Source organism: Pagrus major, chromosome 6, assembly GCF_040436345.1.
Source record: "Pagrus major chromosome 6, Pma_NU_1.0".
NCBI classification, from domain to species: Eukaryota; Metazoa; Chordata; class Actinopteri; order Spariformes; family Sparidae; genus Pagrus; species Pagrus major.
The window spans coordinates 6,958,257-6,979,137 of record NC_133220.1 but is presented as its reverse complement, the minus strand read 5'-3'; the positions used below and the strand labels follow the sequence as shown (position 1 = coordinate 6,979,137).

General features: G+C 39.5%; 1 protein-coding gene across 1 annotated transcript; it reads right to left on the bottom strand.

The window, feature by feature from the left end:
• Positions 1–109: 109 nt before the first annotated feature.
• dennd6a (DENN/MADD domain containing 6A) lies at positions 110–18,201 on the bottom strand. The gene is made up of 19 exons (XM_073468395.1): positions 17,787–18,201; positions 16,233–16,271; positions 15,944–15,986; positions 13,099–13,211; positions 12,857–12,937; positions 12,499–12,604; positions 11,795–11,874; positions 10,686–10,745; positions 10,470–10,525; positions 9,114–9,236; positions 8,613–8,708; positions 8,109–8,203; positions 7,856–7,921; positions 7,645–7,709; positions 7,456–7,545; positions 6,995–7,158; positions 6,539–6,641; positions 6,305–6,379; positions 110–6,035 (listed from the first exon to the last, which is right to left on the bottom strand). Exons 1-19 carry the CDS (start codon positions 18,015–18,017, stop codon positions 5,904–5,906), a joined length of 1,818 nt encoding a protein of 605 aa, XP_073324496.1. The 5' UTR covers positions 18,018–18,201; the 3' UTR covers positions 110–5,903.
• Positions 18,202–20,881: the final 2,680 nt, after the last annotated feature.

The following is a 20,881-nucleotide window of genomic DNA, read 5'->3' as shown; positions in this document are numbered from 1 at the left end:
TTTAAGAATTTGTGCGCAGTTATTAAGTTTTGTTCAGTTTTGTTATCCGCATGCTCAAAATGGACACAATCATACAAACCTCAGTGACAGAAAACAGGCAAAACATTCATCAAAATGGAAGCTGTCTGTTTAATGACAAAAATAACCACCATGGTTGAAGTCATGTCAGCTCTTACTGTCAGTGCAGAACAGAAAATAAGCAAAATAATAATAAACAAATACAATCAAGGACCTCACCAAACCTGAAATGTTGCATGAAAAATTCCCTCTGACGTTATTCTCACAGCAGCCTTCTTGATAATTTGGTCAGAAACTAGAATGAATAAAAGATCCAATGGTTTTATTTTAACAGCTAGCTGGAAAGCTAACCAGCTGCTCACTACAGTACAAGACTTAGCTAACGTTAGGCTACCCAGTGCGAGCTAACACTAGCTAACGTTACAGGCTACAATATTAAAATGTGGACCTACTGTATATTCCTCTGGATTCTATTTGTTTTAACATGTTTTTCCACTTGAAAACTGTGACATGAAGAGGCTATGTAGTGCAGTTAGACTTCCCAAATATTCAAAATGGCCGCTGTGTGAATTTATTATAATACTGTAAAAGCAAAACAATGTCATGAAAGACAACCAGCAGTGAATATATTCCAAAAAAGCTTCAAGTTACAATAAGTTTAACAGAAGAATGTGATAAACATTTTTTAATTTGCTTACAAAAACCCCAATAGGCCATCATGTGAAACAATAGAGAGCAACTTAATGCCTATTCTGGCTTCTTTTATTAAAACTGTAGTCCTTCAGGCCATAGGAGTGGTTTAGTGTAGTGGTTAATATGGCTTTAACAAACATCGTCAGTGGAGCAAAATAATGTGTAGCTATGCAACATAATGGCTAAATGAGCTTGTATTGGCTTACATTGACATTTTGAATTTGTAGTGTCTTGTTTTTTTTTCTCTCCAACAGCACTTGATTTACGTGTAGGTCAAATATTTTGGCACTTTGACCGAATAACGCCTTTAAAGTATTGTTAGCAATTGTTTGTCAATTTAAAAGATAATTTTTCAACCTCAGAGTTGCAGTTTGTCGTAAAACTAATGAAATATAAGACTGTGACGATACATAATTATACGCAGCGAACAGTCGCGTCAGTGACGTCGTCTCGTTGAACGGTCACCAAAACCCGTAACTTAAACCTGATAGAGTTGACCCTGTATATCAGCAGCTCGCAAAACTTATATCAGTGTTTTTCTGGCAAACGTTGACAACGTGAGTGAGATATTCTCCGGCTCAGTGAAGAGAAATGCTAAATCTTTTCCATTCTCATGGTGGCTGTTGGCAAACTAACTACAAATTCAAAATGTCAAGGTGTCTCAACAACATTGTAATTAGTCAAAGAAAGGTAAATGAACATTATATTGAACAGTTCTTATTTATATCTCTGTATTTAGTAAGACATCTGTTTTAATAGCAAAATAATTATTGTACATCTGGGCTGCTATTTCACTTTACACCATTATGTACAAAACTCTTCATTCTCTACAGAGTGGAATACGAGAATAGCCCTCCTTAAAAAATTCTACGTTGTTAAAATACGTTCGGTTTTTTTTTTTACAAATATAAAACTTACATGGTTGCCCAACAACCAGATGTCACAGGTTTTTCCACCCAACACATATTTTCATTATTTTTCTTTACAATTCTGCTCAACAAAAACAATAAAAAAAGGATTTATACGACATTTTACAAGATGGCTTAAAGGAAAATGACTCAAAAGTAACACAAGAACAACACAATCCATATGTCTGACAAAAAAGGTCCATTTAACATTTTGAAAATGTGTTATATTGAAAAAAAACTACAAAAACCAGAACCACAAATATTCTTCTAATAAGCCAAATTCATTTACACTCTGAAGATACAAATTACCGTAATAAATTAAACGACCTGTTTAGTTGTTATTGCTGTCATTGTTCAGTATATGGTTGTGTTAATTCTTACAATGTTAGGTGTCCAGGAATGTTTGTTTTCACATAACTAAGGCCTAAAAAGCTTTAAGATGAATGATTTTCATTTCATTTCTTTAACCCCAAAATTGCTAGAACACTTTTTTTGTTTTGTTTTTGAACAATTTTAATAATTGACGATAATGACATTACTCTTTTCTCAACATCCACATGTGACCTGTAATGGTCAAATGGTTTGTAGAGGAATAATGTAAGTCTGAAGTGGATAAATTAGTACAATTTGAAGTCAATGGGCTAAAACATACAGCAAAACGATGCTTTGATGGACTCAGCAGTGCCAGTCATCCCTTTTTTAGAACGGAGTTTGTTGGGTTTCTGTTACTTTAGAGGACTCTGTGACTTTTTGCAGGATTTAGTTTTAACGCATCTGAGAAACCAACTAAAAACAAACTTCAGATATGTTTTTTGTCTGAAGGCAACACAGAGGATCCTGAGCAGGAGGGTCGTCAGAGTTCAGTTTCAAGTGGTGCTTCAGCAGAAAGAATTTAGTTTAGTGTAAGAACAAACATTGAGCCGTGAGCGGCAGTGAAAGAAGCACTGCTCTTAATATCTTTACAGGAAAACTCATTCATTCAGATTAACTCATCGTCTTTGGTTCTGCTCTCATTGTGTTCTGCTCTCATTCCTGTAAGGCACCAGCAAACCAAAAGAGCCGCTCCTGTTACATATCAGTTTAAAACGACGCTGGCTGTAGTGTTGGGTAACGCACACAGGCCACCACAGAGTTTACTAAACACTGTGCGGCCACCAATCATCTGAAGGACCTCTCCTCAAAGCACGCTGGTTAATACATGTCTGGTTGTTAGTTATTAGACATTATTGCAGGAGTTTTCTCTGTCAGTTTGTGGAGGTGAACTGATGTGAGAGCTGGAAATTGAATCTATCAAGGAACTATGGAAGCACATTTTACCAAAATACAAAAAAGAAGAAGAAAATAGTTTGGAGTGACAGAAATAAAAGTGGTAAGTCAGGATTGTCAAGTTATAATCATAAACAAGATTTATACGCCCCAATTATAAACGATTAAATGTTAATGTTGACAATCCAAATTCAAATTATGAAATAGTGGATAAAATATACATTTTAATTATGAAATTTAGTAAATCAGACTTGTGACTATTTTGATCTTGACAAAATTAAATCAGTATTTTCTTTCCCAAGTCAAATTTTAAAGATTTACCAAGTTAGGTTTCTGAATACTAACTCCAGATTATTTTTATTTTAGTCCAAGTTATGGATTAATCTAGTATCACAAGTCAAAATCAAGATACTAAACATCCTAATTTTCTTTATTTTTTAAATCATTCTCAGCTTATTTTCACTGGCACAAATGGGCTTCCATACCAAACTCAATATTTGGGGTTGCAATGCGTTTTGAATTTCTATAAACATGTAATTGTTTAACTGCTGTCTGGAAACATACTGTACACACACGTCTCATTATAGGTGAAGCATGAAAAACATTGTAATGTCAGTTAACTTTGTCACGATTCTATAATATGTGATTTATCTCAAATTAATGTACTCGTGATAATTGGGGGGGAAAATCTGAGACTGTTAAGGCTTAAATAATCTTGTCGTAAACTGTAATGAGGATTCAGGAATAGTATAATAATGTATAAAACACTGTTAGTACAGCAACCACAGGCCATGCCCCACGTATATGTGTTTACATTCAGATACCAGCACATGAGACTTTTATATTATCGTCTGTTTTCTCACCACATAATCACACGTCCAGTCACAGTCGAGAGAAACAAACGTCATCTGTGAGAATACAAACTCTCAAAATGTGTTACAACTATTGACTTTGCTTCATTTTTGTCACGCAACATGTCCCAAGTAGAAACCAGCCTCGACTGTCTCAGATAGAAATGTCAGCTGAGTCTGAAAGAGCAGCTTGTGAAGAGGGAGTGCAGGTTCATCTGTGTATGTAAGTCGTGTGTTAGTACCAAGCTTCATTCAGCTGGAGCCACTGGAGACATTTGATTTCATCATAAAATCAACGAGCTAAAAATATCCTCTTACAAAATGTTACACAGCACCAAATAAATTATAATCTTTTAAAGTAAAATCTCAAATGAATTAAGATCATAATTAATCCAATTAGATGACTTTTGCAGTGTGGAAGTCGGATTGAGTAAATACATTTCTTGTGTCACAAGTGAGGAAAGTAGTATTGCGTCGAGCTCAAGATTATCAAAGAAGTTTCACTATAAAAGCTCATCTCTGCCAGGAAAAGAAAAACAACAGATGAAATATTTAAAATGGACAAAAATGAAAATATTCATGGTAACTCAAAGTGAATGAATAAAAGCTGTCAGACTTCATGTTCATAATTCAAAACTATTACTTTTAACAATAACTCAAATTATGTACTCTGACTTCATTCAGTCTTAATTTGGGATTTCATATTTTTGCATAAATCTGAGTTAGCGTCTCATAATTTTAACTTAAAAAAGACAAAGAAATGTCTTTAAGTTAGTGTCCAAACATTTTTGAGTATTTTAGAAGTTGATGAAAATTAAAAGAGCACTATGTCGTTTCAGGGTGGAAAAAAATCAACATTAGAAAGTTAATATTTACAATTTTAAGAAGGTAATAATCAGTTATATTTCAATGATATATTTCCATATAAACAAGTCGTTCTCGGGGGGAATAAGGTCCCCAGAGCACCTGTTGACCCTAGAAAGGTAGCCACTTTTCTTCCTCAAATCTACATAGTGCACCTTTAACTGTTCATTGGTTTTCTTTTTCTTGGCAGAAACAGGCCTCCACAGTTTCACAGGCCAGCACGCTAAAGACTTTCCTCAACCTTTGGGAGAGCTCAGAATCAGTCAGTTGGAATAAAAAAACAGTGATTCAGAGTCAATTCAGTCTTCAGAAAAGTACAAATATGACAGCCCGCACCAAGATTTTTGAACATTTCAGGACAGTTTTGAATATTTCCTCAGACTGAGATCATGTGACGTGGTTACAGGGGTGTGACCGGCTCCCGCAGCACACCAGACAAGAGCCGATTACTGCATCGACAGTTATTACAGGGTCGCTGGTGCTTAATGCTCTGTGTGTGTGTGTGTTTTAACACTGTAGTAAAATTTAATTATAAAGCACTGCTTGGCTCTGCTCGGTTCAGTTTGTTTGCATAACTGTGTGTGTGTGTGTGTGTGTGTGTGAGAAGGGCACACTGGTCCGGTTAGCGATGAAGTGCACTTCTTTAAAAAACATTTCTTAAAAATGGATGAAAAACTCCTAAAGTCAGTTCCACTGGACTGCAGCAGTCCGTCGTCAAGTTAAAAAAAGTGGAAATCAAAATGTCAAGAGGTAAAAATGCTGAGGGTCAAAGGTCAGCTGGGCTCATCTTCCTGCTCTTACCTCCAAGCTGATGATAAATCCTTTTGCACACAGGCCACCGCAGACTCAGACCGACCTTAAGTAGTGAGCTGCACGCTGAAAGACCGAAGCTGTGACGAATCAGAGATACATCAAGAGCTCCGTCCTTGACATAATGTCTCCTCGTGATTTTTAAATGCTGCTCCACCTTCTGAAAACCCTTCAGAGGAGTTCACGTCGGGCAGCTGCGGCCTGCTCCAGCTGGTTGTTTGTATACCACATGATCACTGAGGGACAGATTTGGTCTGAAATCCACCGAGCTGCCACAGCAGCCGTTTGAGGGAAAAAGATAATATAACTGAAGTTGGATGTAAATTTAGGGAAACAAAAATGCACCGTGTGCTTTCCACTTTAGACCAGACGAGGTCCTCAAACTGTGATCCAGTCTGAGTAAACAGGGGTCCATCCACATGGGAGCCACTAACCCCCAAACTTTAAAACAAGCTCAAACGTGGGTTAGAGTTGCAGACCGAGGGGTTACAGGTCAGGGTGTGGAGGGCTTGTGGAGGATGCCCTGCAGGTCCTCTGGTAAGGCCAGGATGACGGCCTCGATGTGGGCTCTCAGTTTGGCCACAGTCCCTGGACGCACCGGGAGCTGCTCCTTCTCCGCCTGAGTCTGCAGCAGAAAGCACCAGAGTGTAAATATCAGTGTTATAATCATTATACACATTTTATTAACGCTAATCATCTATTGTTTTAAATTAAATCCCTAGTCACACATTACAATTAAGCATTTCAGATCTAGTAGATTTAAAATAATTCTGGTTTATTACAACTTTGGACTTATTTCCGTACTTCTGATGATCATTTCTATCAGTAACAGCAACAACTGTGATAAATCAGAAAGCTGCAGAGTTAATGAGCCTCAGATGAGTTTGTACTGACCAGTTTGTCTTTCAGCTTCAGAACCAGGTCGACCGTCTCCACCTCAGAGTGCATCTGAACTCTCTGCTGCAGATCCTGAAGACAAACAGACACACACACACACAGATACTAATGAGGATGAGTTATTCCCAGGCGTCATTAAATAGGGGTGCATGAATTGGATTCTCAGCAGGAAACTCAGGAAGACAACATTACAAGTTGTCACGCTCATTCGCTTTTCCCATCCCGCCTCACCTCCTCACAAAGCGCCTCAAGGTGCAGAGCCTCCAGTTTCTGGGTCATCTCTCTCCTCCTGTTGCGGAACCAGCCGTCAAAGTTGGGAGACTTGAGGAAATGCCTTCAGACGCAAAGAAAAAACACACATGATGCTCGGGATGATAATGTGCATTTATACAACACTGATATATGGCTGCGTTCTGCATGGCTTTACTATGAATTAAACTCAACACTTCCTGCTGATGTTTTATCTTAAAATACTACCAAACAGGAAGTAAATTTGCCATTTGAGCCTATGTTTGAGCAGCAGCAAATTAAATTAAATTATAATGAAATACACATACAGTATATAAAAGAAGGGGAATTATAATAAAGGCCCGTCTCTAATATGAGCCAGTAACCGTGTTGCATTTTTTTAGCAGGATTAAATGAAGTCGTGTGTGTGTGTGTGTGTGTGTGTGTGTGTGTGTGTACCTGTAGAGTCCTATCCAGTCTCCTTTCAGTCTGGATGTGAGCTGAGGTCCAGCCTTCTCCAGCGTCTTCATGAAGTCCTGCTGGATGAACGGTCGCAGTTGAGGAGGACTCTTCCAGGGACTGATGGACTTCTGCAGGGGCATCAGACTGGCCACGTACCGCTCCTGTAACACACAAACACGCACTCACTGAGTTATTATTTCAGGTCGACCCTGCGGCAGCACTGACTGAACACAGGAAACACTTGATTTAGAACGGTGTTTCTCAGCATGGGGGTTGAGATCCTTTAGTGGGGCCCAAAGATGACTAATGATGGAGTATTTTGTTAACATCATCGGCCCTGCTCCTATCATAGATGATTAAAAAGGTGACATTGGGACACACAAGCAGCACCATATCACTATGAGACCATCTTGGGAAACAAACAGATATAATAATTTAAAAAAATCATTGTTCGCTACCAGAGGAATGATGAAGCTCTGCGTCAATTCTAAGAAGTAGCGCCGAAGAATTGCATTTTGGGCCGGCGAGGGTCTCTTTTGTTGAACGCCCTGAAAAACAAACAAACAGAAATTAAAAAGGACTGAAGTGCATCGCTCCACTCATTCAACAAAAGAAGTAAAGTGATGTGCAGGACATGGAGGTCTTACCTTCTGAAGCTGTTTGATGATTTCTTCATCTTTGTTCAGATACGGCTTGTATGCAGTGTACACACCTGCAACACACACACACAGATGAAGAAACAGAAGCTGGTCTGACAGTGACTGAACAGCTCCCTCTGGTGGAGAATCTGCTGAATGTGAGCTGCAGTTTTGTGAGGCGCTTCACATGACAAAATAATGAAGAGTATGAAGTATTTACCAGGTTTAGAGTCCAGAGTTTTGAGGTTTTTCAGTTTCTTGACCTTCATCTGCTTGGCCATCTCTCCTGAGAGGAACCGACAGATGGAAAGAGGAAACATTAGATAGACAGTTCAGGTAAGTTTCAGTTTCTGTGTACAGTGTACATCTCTGAGGTTTTTCAGTTGTCCTTAACTGCATTAACATTTGTCTTTTATAAATGAAAGACAAGCAACACATTTTAAAACTTCTTGACTTGTAGCGTTATCATCTACCTGCTTGCTTCATGTCTCCGATGCGGATGATGTGTGGCCAGTGCTGCAGGGTTTTAGCAAAGAAGGGATTGGTCACTCCCAGAATGACTGAGGGCCTGTAGAAAGAGACGAGAACAGAGACACGGATCACAGCTGACTCTACAATTATTAACTTCAGCAAATACTAACAAATATCTGTGTGTGATAACAGCAACAAGGAACAAACAGCAAACGTATCACAACATCCCAGCTAGTGGACCCCGAGCTACTTTCTCTGACTGCATGGAGCATCCAGTGTGTGCTACAGGTAAGTCACGACTACATTACATCGAACCTCTCAGGATCAGACTTATAGTAAGTTTTTCTTCTTACAAAAGTTCTTTAGTTAAAACCCCAGGACCAGTAGGAATCACACAGGCCCCTGAGACACGGCCCTTCCCTAAACACATCTGAAGTGCTGCTAATTAAGCAGCCAACAGAATGACTACTCATCACTACTGTGGTTCGGGGTTCATTGTTACTCACGGAGCCTGCGTCCTGGTGGTGTACTCCTTAAACTCGCTGTCGTGGATTGTGAAGTACGGCCGGAAGTCACTGCAGTAACGCAGAGGAGAGATACAGCTGCAGAGAGGGAGACAAAGACAAGAGACAGAGACATCTTAATGTTTGAATAACCTCCATGTGGCTTTATGGACAGAGAGCTGCAGTTTAACTAAATACAATCAGCACTGATAGAAAAGAAAAATGAAACAACGTTCACCAAGAAAGCCCAAAACTTAAAACTGAGATCATGATGTGAAACATGGGTGGACTCAGGATGTTTGAGATCTGCTGGAAAGGCATCCAAGAAGGCATTTTCACTGTGATTGCCCCCTCAGTGTTCCCTCCGAGTCCACCAGTGAGCTGAAATGCTACATTTAGCTGTACTAAAGACACATGAAGACTTGGTTCTGGACATTTTAAATACACTGAAGTTGATTAAACTTCAAATTTGCAATGGCCTGCCCCAAACCCTCTCCAACTCACCTGACCAATGCCAGCACAGTATCTGATGATTCTGCTGGCGACGGCGCCATGACAACAAGTGCCTCCCCTAGCAACACCAGCTCCCACAGCATCTGGATGTGGAAGAACACTGGGTAGAAACACCTGGAGAGAAAGAGAAAGAGAGAGAGTAAATTCAAGGTTTAGAGAGAATATAGGACTGTTTCCTTCCCTACCAAAACACAATATGGTGACATTAGTGTTAGTATAGCTATAGTTAGTATAACTATTAGTTATTCTCTGATTTCGCAGCACAAATTTTACTGACAGAACAAATAAATACAATTTCTTTGCTTTGCTGAATATTTATTTTGGACTGGGAGTACACAGTAAGCATTAGTTGTCCAAGATGGCGCCCACCATGGCAGGCATCTTTGCTAGCTCCGCTCTTGAACACCTTGGGTTTTTTTTTTCTATTCGTATGTACTACTATATGTGAGTTTTTGCGCAGAATTTCATTTATTGCACTGATATTTTAGATCTGTATCGATTTTTATTTTGTATGATACTGTGCATTTGTATTTTACTGTACGTTGGTATTGATAATGGCCATTTATCACCATTATATACATCTTCTGTATATATTCTTATATATTATTCTAACTTTTAACTCGTGTTTTCAGCATTTATAGTGAAAGGCAAAGGAAGAATGTCACTGTGGAGGGAAACTTCCTTCGTTAACTCTGCATATGACAATAAAAGCTTTGACCTGACTTAGTTTTCTTATTCGACTTTACACATCTTGAACGAAGCAGGAGGTGTTTTTTGTTTCCAAATACTCCTGGTAAGGTCAAACACCTCTGTTAGTTTGCTTTATACTGCTGTTTTTCATTAGTCACATCCAGTTTTATTGTTTTCTTTCTGGCCTGTTTCTACTTCAGGAGTCCTTTCAGAGCTGCCTGAGAGCAGAATAAACAAAGCAACCTGAATGTGAGCAGGAGGTGGCTCTTGTCCTTTTTTGACCTGAATGCAGAATAGGCAAATGAACACAGCAGGGTGACAGTGCTGTGACAAAAACAGTAAAACTGACCTTTTAATAGTGACCATGACTATTCATGCAGGTCACGCTGACCCTGTGGAGGAGTTCTGTGAATAAGGACACCGACTCTACAAGTGAGTAGTTCCAGTTTTAGTTTTAGAAACACAAACTGAAAATTGCAATGAAGTCTTTCTTTATTCTGTCCCATAAAAACCATTTCTGGCAGGTAATCTTTAGGAGAAAAGATGGTTTTCCTCACCAAGCATCAGCAGGTTAAACAGAGGAAAACTACTGCAATACCACCACTGAACAACAGGTGGGGACAGAGTGTGACACAGACATGTGACTGTGGGTCTCACCTGAAGAGGTCGACTTCATGGATGGTTGGGAGCACGATGGACACCTGACTGTCACTCTGAAAAAACAGACAGACAGACAGACAGTAATCACATGTTCAGTTTTATGTTCACACACGTCATGTAAAGATTACACAATACACAATGACAAATACAACTTCTTCACTTAGAAAACACTACTATTTTTACGCGTGCGAGTGTGATTTTGTGTGTGATCACCTGCCCGGACTGGACCAGCTGTGAGGTTCCTGGTTTGTCGTAACAGGTTGGGATGCGAACCTGCAGCAGCACACAGTTAAACACTCATCAGAAAACAGTTAAACACAGATTATTACTCTGAATATTAACACTACACTGCTCCAGCTCGCTGAAATCACAGATCGGATCGGAGTGAAAACGTTAGTTAGTTTTGTCTGCATGATTGTTTGCACAAGGATAGAACACGAGTCATGAGTCACTCAGTTGTGGTATTTTGGGCATCCTATCACTTGTTTATGCTCCAAAATATGATAAAAATGTTGTTGACACAGTACAGCGTACTTTCATGAGGGTGGCTTTGGTTGTGGTTGTGTTCTGAGCCATGTTTTTCTTCAGTAGAACAGGACCTTAGTCCAGTGATCACAGTTCACCAGTGGTCCCACTGATAACAACACACTAGTCACATGCAGAACTAAAGCCTTCTGAAAAATCTGAAAAACCGTGGAGGGCTGTAAAGCCATGTTTCTGTTAATTTAATCAGAAACTATAAAAACAGAAATTATCGTTGGATTTTTTAAAATTTCGACAACCATGAGTAATGTGTGACAAATGCCTACGTCAGGAAAAATGACCATATTTAAGCTTAACGTAGTGATATTTAATCAAAATCACGTTTTTGCAGTGTCACTTGCTCGAAAGGTCGACTGCTTTGTTGCAGTAAATAATTTGGATGATGGAGCTGTGCGGTGTGCAAGCTGCTTTTTGTCTCATGATTGTGCTCTATCCACAGAGGTATACGTTTATATTCTGCAGTGAAAAACAAGCTGGGGATGAGTAAAAATGTGACGGAAGCCACAAAAAAAAGGAAGTCCAGGAACCGCCTCTGCCTGTGCTTCAGAAGGGTTAAAAGAAACTCAACAGGATTTCTCCTGAAGGACATTCTGACTTGTCAAACGCAGGTGTAACTAATTACATTAACATTACCTGCAGGGCCCAGCTGAGTTCATGAGCCATCGCTAATGTTATCAGTTGCACCTGTGCTTTACCTGCCCTGACACGTCAAAATGACACATCTACCTGTCTCCACTCATTCAGTTTGTGTGTTTGTGTGTGTGCGTGTGTTTGAGTACCTTGATGACCACGCCCATGATGGGCAGCGTGAGGATTCGTCCAGGATGGGGCGTCGGCCAACGGTCTATATCATTACAAGCTGTCAATCAACAACAACAGCGATCTGAATCAGAATTCACTCTTCACAGATCAAAGCTCTCACCATGAGGCCACACACAGTTAAGAAAGTTCATCCGCACTCAGCTGACAGTCTAATACAACTACCCTGCAATAAATCCTTCTTCCATGAAGTTAGGAATGTATATTTCACTGGGACAACACTGATTCAGGCTTTGTTGAAAGTGTTTCAGTGAGATGTTCATTTATCTGATCTTAACTGGAATTACAAAGAAGTTTACAAAAGACGAGAGATGAATAAATCCCTCCACGTTGACAGTTTTTGTTCAATTTGTCCAGGTTTTGAGAGATCTGAGATTTCTGCCTTCAACACAATACAATGGAGGTTAACAATAATAGAAAAATGTCAGTGGAAAAACAGAAGAGCATCACATCTTTCCAGAAACAGATTTCTTCTCCTGATGAACTCCTAAATTACATGGTGGATAGTTGTAAGAGGGACTATTTGTTCAGTGGAAAGTAGCTAAAATGCATTACAACATTTATATCTTTAATATTTTGGTGGCCACATACGGGACAGGTAGAGACAGACAGGTAGAGACAGACAGGTAGAGACAGACGGGTAGAGACAGGTAATCAGACGTACCAGCCTCCAGGCAGGGCTCCTGTTTCTCAAAGTATTCTGGAGCCATGATCTTCAACAGGGAGTGGAAGAAGGTCACATAGGGCAGCTTACTGATCAGGACCAGAGACTGAAAGAGAGACACGAGAATATAACTAATATTACATCAGTGTTTCCTGCTAAACCTGTGACCACTGAGCCTTCCTGTAAGATGTTTGATATTGTAACGTGAGGAATATACTGCATACTGATCATTATATATTTCAGTATTGATTATTTTCTCGGTAACTTCTCTATAAAATGTTTTGTTTAGGATCAACAGTCCAACACCCAGAAACATAGTTTTTGTTGTGGTGAGGGTGAGCTGCAGTCTGACACTGACCTTCTGGAAGTATCCTCTCTTCAGGGATTTGTCTCGCACCTGACGGAAGTACACGTAACCGTAGTAATGGCCCTGTTCCCTCTGCAACACACACACACACACACACACACACACACACACACACACACACACACACACACACACACACACACACAGAATCAGATTAGATTTTCAGATCATTTAACCAGACTCGGTATATATTGCTGCCTATCTATGTGTGTTGAGTGTGCGTGAGTCACAACCTTCAGACAGGGCGGTGCGTCCCGGTCGGTGGTTTCCAGGAAGCAGCCCAGCGACGACTTCCTGTTGGAACCCTGACGGAAGCGGAAACAGAACTGGGTGTCGCCAAGGCAACCTGGGAACACAGCAGAGTGACGGTGTAGTTACCATGGGAACACAATGCCTGACTTTTTGTCTGTGACATCGTTAAAATACATTTTAAGATCTTTATATCTTATTTTATTCTATTCTGGCCGGACAGGACAGGTGGAAAAATCATTTCGTTATGAGATTCGGGGCAATTATTCCACCACAACATGATTAAAACCTCTGTTTTAACTGTTTCAACAATCCTGGCACAATTATCTTTGCTTTAGTCTGATCAACATTAATCCCAAAATTTCAATTTCAAACCAAAGGAGCTTGGGTTGGAGTCAAAAACGCAGCTTTATTTACAAGAGCTCTTTTCTAAAAAAGGCCAACTGCCTCGTCATCAGCGAACATAAACAAAAATGACCTTCAGCCTCAATTCTCTTAAATCTATGGGTAAAGTATGAAGCGAAAATAGAAGTGTACACGAACATCCGAGCCGAAAAGGGGCAGGCGCTGATTCAAAAGTGAGCAAAACATACAGACAGTTTAGACTGAGTCTGATGAAGAGCAGTTTTGCTCAAAATGTCTACTGGTGCATTAAATTATTAGGATATTGGAGCTGTGCAGCGTACGAGCTGCTTTTTAGATCATGTTTAAATACGGAGCAAACCATTTCACTGCTGCTGGACATAAACTCAGACAGCCTGTTAAGCAGTAATTTAGGAACATTTTCTGAAAAGTTTTCATAATCTACACTTTTAGAATGTATTTTGTTGTATTGTAGAATGAGGTATTTTCAGTGTCTTCCTGGTTTCCTCCTGATTTTTAAACAAACAGGAAGAGGAAGCAAAAAAAAAAAAAAAAAGAGGAAAAAAGGAAGTGCACGATGAAGCACCGACCAGCCTTTAACCCCCACGTGACCTCTGCACATTCTCCAGCAGACACGCCAGAAGAGTTTAAGATATTTCAGATAAAACACACACACACACAGACACAGACACACTTCCCAAAGCTCTGCCAAGAGTCCATGACATCATCCAGTCGGGTTGCGTTCAAGACTACCCAGCATGAAACAGGACATCAGTAGCTGAAGTCTCAGTCTGAATCAACCTAACAGGCTCCCAATTGTCTTCATTTTATTTCTGTGTTGACCTTAATTAGAGTGTGTGGATACTGTGATCAGCATTTTCTGTGTCTGAGGTCTGAGGACCCCGTTAGCAAAAAAGAAAGTGAAGAAGAAATCAGGTCGAGGAATTCACTTGATCATCACAGACAGAAAAGTCAGAAGTTTGGAGGAACAGTGGCTTTATTTCCAGGAATCACAAGATAATTGATTTGTTAATAATTTTTATTTTTAGCTATTATCATGCAGCCCCACTGCTGACATACAAAAATATAAAGAGCTCTACTTTGTAACAGTGTAAGACACTTGTGTCATGTTGTAATTCAGACCTTAATCTGGCTCATTTATTGCTTCGATGATTAAAGCTCAGTTGGCTTGATAATGTTTCATGTCTGCTGGTTTGAGCTCTGTTTAACGACCTGATCAAAACCATAAAACTAGCTAACCATAAACTTTTATTCTAATTCTGTCGCTATTTTGGTCCCATTCCTACAGCTGAGAATCAGCACTTCACCGCTGTACTTTACATCCTGTGTGCTGCCGTTCAGACAACAGATGATGGGCTGCTTCTCCTTTAAGAATGCACTTGAGGTTCCTGACCTTCATAAAAATCAAGTAAATTAAAGACAAATGATACCAGCTCTGATCAAGATGTGAGACTGAATTATGTGAGTGAGAGAGAGAGAGAGAGCTGCAGGTGTAGAGTGTAATGTCTCTCTCTGACACACACCTACAGTATATATTTATCTTCCAGCCCTGTAAGCATTCTGTCCTAATCCTGTCGTCATCCTGAGGGCAGCAGGGACGTCAGCTCTGCTGACTCACAGTCAACACAGCCACACACCTGCAGACACACACATCATTTCACAAAGGTGTGTGTTCACATGTGCGTGTAAAACAATCCCTGCCGCACTTTATCCTGACCTCAGTGATACATTGATTGTCGAGAAGTGTTTGATAGCTTTTCTAAATGGTCTCAGACTGTAGCTGCTGAGCCAAACAATTATAATTTAAACAAAAATTAAAGGCAACTAGTGAAACCAAAGCTTCCAGGTGATGTTTCAGAATCACAATGACATTTGTAATATTGCAAATAGAGTTGCAGCAGTGCACCGATTTCGGGGTATACTTTTTAGCTATTATCATGCAAAGTTTATATCAAGTTTGTCTGTCAGGACACAGTAATGTGTGAAATTATAATAAAGTTTGTTCAACCAAAAAAAAACATTCGGTTTCCGTTCCTTTCAGGGTGACTATAACTGACAGTAATAATAGTAACTGTGTAATAACGTACACCATGAATCTTGGTCAACAGTATGTTGTGTTGTTCACTGTGTTGTCTGAACAGTAAACAATAAAAATGTTATATTGTTGTTTGCTTCTCTATCTAGCTCTCTTTTTTAATTCTTCATGCAACTACTGTGTCTTTTTTTGAATGTACCACAGAGATCAACACTTCAACTGTGGCTTTTCTGAGGAGCTATTATTCTTTTGCCTTCTGATGTGGTCGGATAACAAGTCATAGGAACGAGCGGTTTTGTTGCATAACCCGTCCTTTAATCTGACTTGTCATCTTAAAATCAAGCTGAAGTCTTCACATTGGTCTCTGAGATGTCAGGTGGAAGTTTACAAGGCTGAAACGGGACACTGACCTGAGTTGGAGTCAGGAAAGGAAAGGTAGCAGATGCTCGTTTTCTGTAAGAAAAAAGATTTTGATTGTTTTTGTCCTCTTTATCACATCATCTCAGGTTGATGCAGTCATTCATAAAACAAACGCAAATGACAAACAACAGATAGCAATAGGAGATTAACGATTATCATTATGATGAATATGCAAAATATTACAGCGTGTGATAACTTTATTTACAAAAAGAATATATATTATATATCTTTAAAATTAAGTCTTTTATTTAAAAATCCCACCCAGTCAGTCTGACTCACCTCTTTCTCTGACAGTTTGGAATGATGAGGATAAATCACCTGAAAGACAAATGAACCGAGTTAACACACAGCAGCATTTACAACACACAACATCAGCACAAGTGTTTCAAACGTCTTTACCAACATGCATCTATCTGTCTGATGTCACCGGGTCCACTACTCTCTGTAACTGCAATCTGCCATTTTGCTTCACTTGATTTTGTCACGATTAGCAGACAACATATTAAAATATACCAATATTATGAATCTCGTGATAAGGTATTGGGTTAAAACTTGTTACAAAATTCCAGATAAAGAGTTTACAAGTAGTGTGGTAGTGTGGATTGATGCACTGTAAAGTTCAGCTATAAATAACATCTTGATAAAACATCTATGACCAGGTTTTGACTGAAATTAGTCCATGTAGTGGACAAAGTATTGAAAATATTGAAATATTGAAAAAGTACTAAAGGTTTAATGTCTGATCATAATTGCCGTCTTGTTAACTTATTCTTTAATCAGATTTTTGCAGTAGTACTTACTGCTGCAAAAGTAGCTGCAATGATAAGTCAACCAAGCGATTATTTAATCAGAAAATTAATCAGCAACAACTTTAAACGGTAAATGGTGTTTTGAAAACATCTGTAAACCCCACAGCCATAACATTTTGCTGACGCGCTCTCCTTGGAAAGGAAACGGATATTATTCAGTCAGAAAATGAAAATGACAAACTGTCCTAATCAAAAATGAAAGCAGGTTCTGCAGTCTTTGTGTTGCTCAGCGGATAAGAGAAAGAGAAAGTCTGGCAGGAGTCTGAACCTACATTAGTGTATATTAAAGGGGCACTACGTAGTTTTGGAGAAGAAATGCAAACTCAGACAATATTAATGAGGTAATAATACAAACTCAAACGAAATATTTACTTCATCCATAACCCGAATAAACAAGCTGATCTCAGAGGAAAATAAGGTTCTCAGAACACTGTTTGAAGCTAGAAAGGTGGCAGGGTCCGCCACATATAAACAAAGTAAAACAGTATGAAATTGTGTTGACATATGCAATGTTTATTCAAAGTGTGTTATCAGCTTGTTGCTTCTGTATCCAAAACTCATGTTGAGGATCACAGGTGTGTGTTGTTAGCTTTGATGACCAACAGTGGGATTGTTTGTGTGTGTGTGTGTGTGTGTGTGTGTGTGTGTGTTTGTGATGGAGACTTTTAGCATCCATGAAAAGGAGAAGCTGAACTGATGATGCTGGAACAGACTAACTCCTGGAGAGAAAGCTCACACTAGTCACCTTGGCTACGATAAACAATATCCAGTAACGGACTCGCTGTCCTACAGTAAAACTAAATACACTGCCGTTTTAGCGGCACGTGTGAGTAAACATGTCAACACTGGCAGACCAAATAACAGCTAAACAAAAGGACCAAACACACAGCTTCACTGGGAGGTTTGTGTGCTCCACTCCAGGAAGTAGTCGGAGCCCTCCATAACTGCTAACTTAGGCACATTTCAGCTGCACCGCGGAGGACTTTCATGCCCCGGCTGTCCCCGGCGGATCCCTCTGCCTCACCTCCACCGCTTGTCCCAGCTCCAGGTCGAAGCCGACCACGCAGATGCAGTGCAGCCATGCGGAGAAGCGGTCCCAGGGCAGCAGGAGAGCCTCCTCCGGCTCATCGTCGCCTCCGGGCCCGGGAGGCAGAGTTATCTCCTCGGCCGGAGAGATGCTACTAGCGTCCTGGTCGTCCAGATCCTCCGGCTCTTCGACCTGCTCCCCCAGCTCCTCCGGGCCTTGCAGAGCCATGGCGACGGCCCGACACGGACACTCAGGCGCTCTGGAGAAAATTAAAGTTTACCGGGATTTATAGTTGGTGTCCCTCGGGTCACAACAACAGGAGGCGGGCGGCGGTACAGAAAGTAGCCACTTTAAGCTAGCACAGCACAGGAGCAGGAGCGTACGCACGACGTGATGACGAGACGTGTAACGTCATCACGTAAAGGCCGTCCCTGGCTCTGAGTTGTATTCAAGTCAAGATAGAGCTCCGGAAACTACAGAGTGGGAGATACTTTTCTCCAGGAAGTGAAAAAAATGAAAGGTTGGGACTGATTAAACTGAAAATACTACTGTTTATAAAAATGACAGTAAATGTACCTTGTAATCTTGTAAAAGTATGAGATATTAAGTCAAACTATTGACTTTCTAAGTAACGATAATGAGACAAGTCAAGCACTTAATTAAAAGCCAAAGTCAAATTCTGACATTTGAACTCAAAACTATGACATAAGTAAACATTCTGGATTGATCATTACACACAATATAAGTCAAAAGTTGTGTCTTTTTAAGTCAAAACTATGAAATATCAAATCAAAATTTAGATTTTCATAATATTTAGATATCAAGTCAAATGTGCAAGTTTCACTTGCTCAGTAAATGCCTGACTTTTTTTTTTTTTTTTTTTTTTACCTAAGAATCACATACTGATGGACTTTGTTCAGCCCAAACTACTGTAGTATATAAAAACAAACTGTCATCAAAGTCACATTAAGATTTCTGACTTGAAGTTTTTTAACTGAATATGAAAATCGTGATGCACAAAATTCCCACTAATCATGACTCTTATCGTAATCATAATATCTGTCATCAAATATCACAATATGATTTTTTGACTGTATCGTGCAGCTGCTCGTATTTACTGTAAAGTACTTTGGCACCTGCTCTGCTGGACCTGCATTCTACCCCTTCACACTGAGTGTAACTCACATCACTGGATGAATTACTTCTTCAATTACAGCCTGACTCTCAGGAACAAGGCAGTAAATCAGTTTTATCTAAATCCTTTAATAGCTCTATCACTGAGCAAACAGATGGATGAAACAGTGTGGGGGTGCTCACAGAGGGAAGGGGTGCAGCCTCCGTTGACCCAAGCTGTGACACAAATCCACCTTATTAAAGGTAAGCAGATAGAAGAGGAAAAGACATTGTTTCCTTCGGCTTAGGATGCAATTCAATCAGATTAATTTACAGAAATGTAGCTTATATTTGTCAAATAACTTTATTGTATTACTGTAAACTGATATTAAATATATTACTAACCTGCTCCTGTATGTTATTTTTATGTTCTGTAAATGGTTTTGATATTTCTGATGTTTTTTATACTCTGGTTCTAAGAGAATTGATTTAATTAATGGTTCAAATGACAAAATAAACTTGACAGACACATACTGCGCAAATATATTTAATGCATATATTTAAACATCATTAAAAAGCATAATATGTAAATAGATAAACAAATTAATTATTGGGAAATTCTACAATAAATATTTCCTTGAGGAAACAATCTCACATCAAGGTCCATATAGGAACTGTTCTGGAGCTTTTTATATCATATCACATGATCTTCATCAGCTGGAGCTGTGATGCAACTGTAAATATCAAAGGTCATTTTTTTTAATAAATAGTTTAATGACTTATTAGCGTATTGGATTAAATATGGAATCAATTAGTTGCAAACAAAAAAACTTCCAAATAGATAAACAAATGTTAAATAAAATGCAACATTCAATATAATACAAGTAAAAAGTAAACTTAAAAGTAATGTTACAAACTGCTTCCTTCACATGAAGTTGAATTATGTAATTAAATAACAAAAGAACAACATACAACAGAGCACAGTATTTATAAAACTGTGCTCTGATAAAAGTAAGTTTGAACTCGTAGAGATGAGCCTGTTACTGACACAGAGCCTCTGTATATCTGGACAATGTGATGTCAAACTGGGCTAAGAAACTAAACACAGTAAGATGCTGTTAAATCTCAAATAATAGTCGGACTGTTAGCACAGTGACAGCTGGTCCCCTGCTCGCTCTGTGGGAGGGCTGGGCACGGCTGCAGGGACAAGGACCAGGATCTATACCATGACCACCACCAAGACCTGGTCCTGGACTTACAGTAAAAGACTTGTGGTCCCGACACAAACAGAACCAACCAACACTGTGAGGCTGAGAAGCTCAGATGTTATTGATGTGCACCTCTAGTTGATCTTGAAAGTCTGTGTTAGTCGCTCAGTCCTTGTCTTGTCCTTAACTCTGGTATATTTGGAACAGACTGATAATCAGTCTGATCCTGGGTGACCCTGTCTCAGCCCTCGGGCTTCTCAGACCTGCCAAGACCTCCAGCAGGCAGGACTATAGGCTCATATATGTACAACCTTAGATATTGTGTTAAAGGAACTGATTATAACGCACTGAACATCAGCGACACAGGGGTTTGTATAACATACAATAGAGGGGACACAGAAAAGAAAAAAGGAATAGAAGTGCAAAAATGGGTTTAAAGGAATATTCAATGTTTTGGGAATTTGACTTGTTCGTTTGGCTTGATATCACTCAAAATGAAGCTGCAGGCAGCGTCCGGAGAGACTGAGAACAGGAGGAAACAGCTAGCCTGGCTCAGTGCAAATGTAACAAAACCTGCTTACCAACACCTTCAAAGCTAAAGCAGTAACTTCCTGAAGTCTTGTCATCACTGTAAGGTTACCAGGAAACCAGCGGAGACTCCAACTTACTGTTCCCGGCCTCATAACCCTTTGTAAAACCACAACAAATTGTTTTAGCACTTTGATTTTAGTATGAATTAAACAGCTGCAGAATTAATTCCCCAAGAAATGT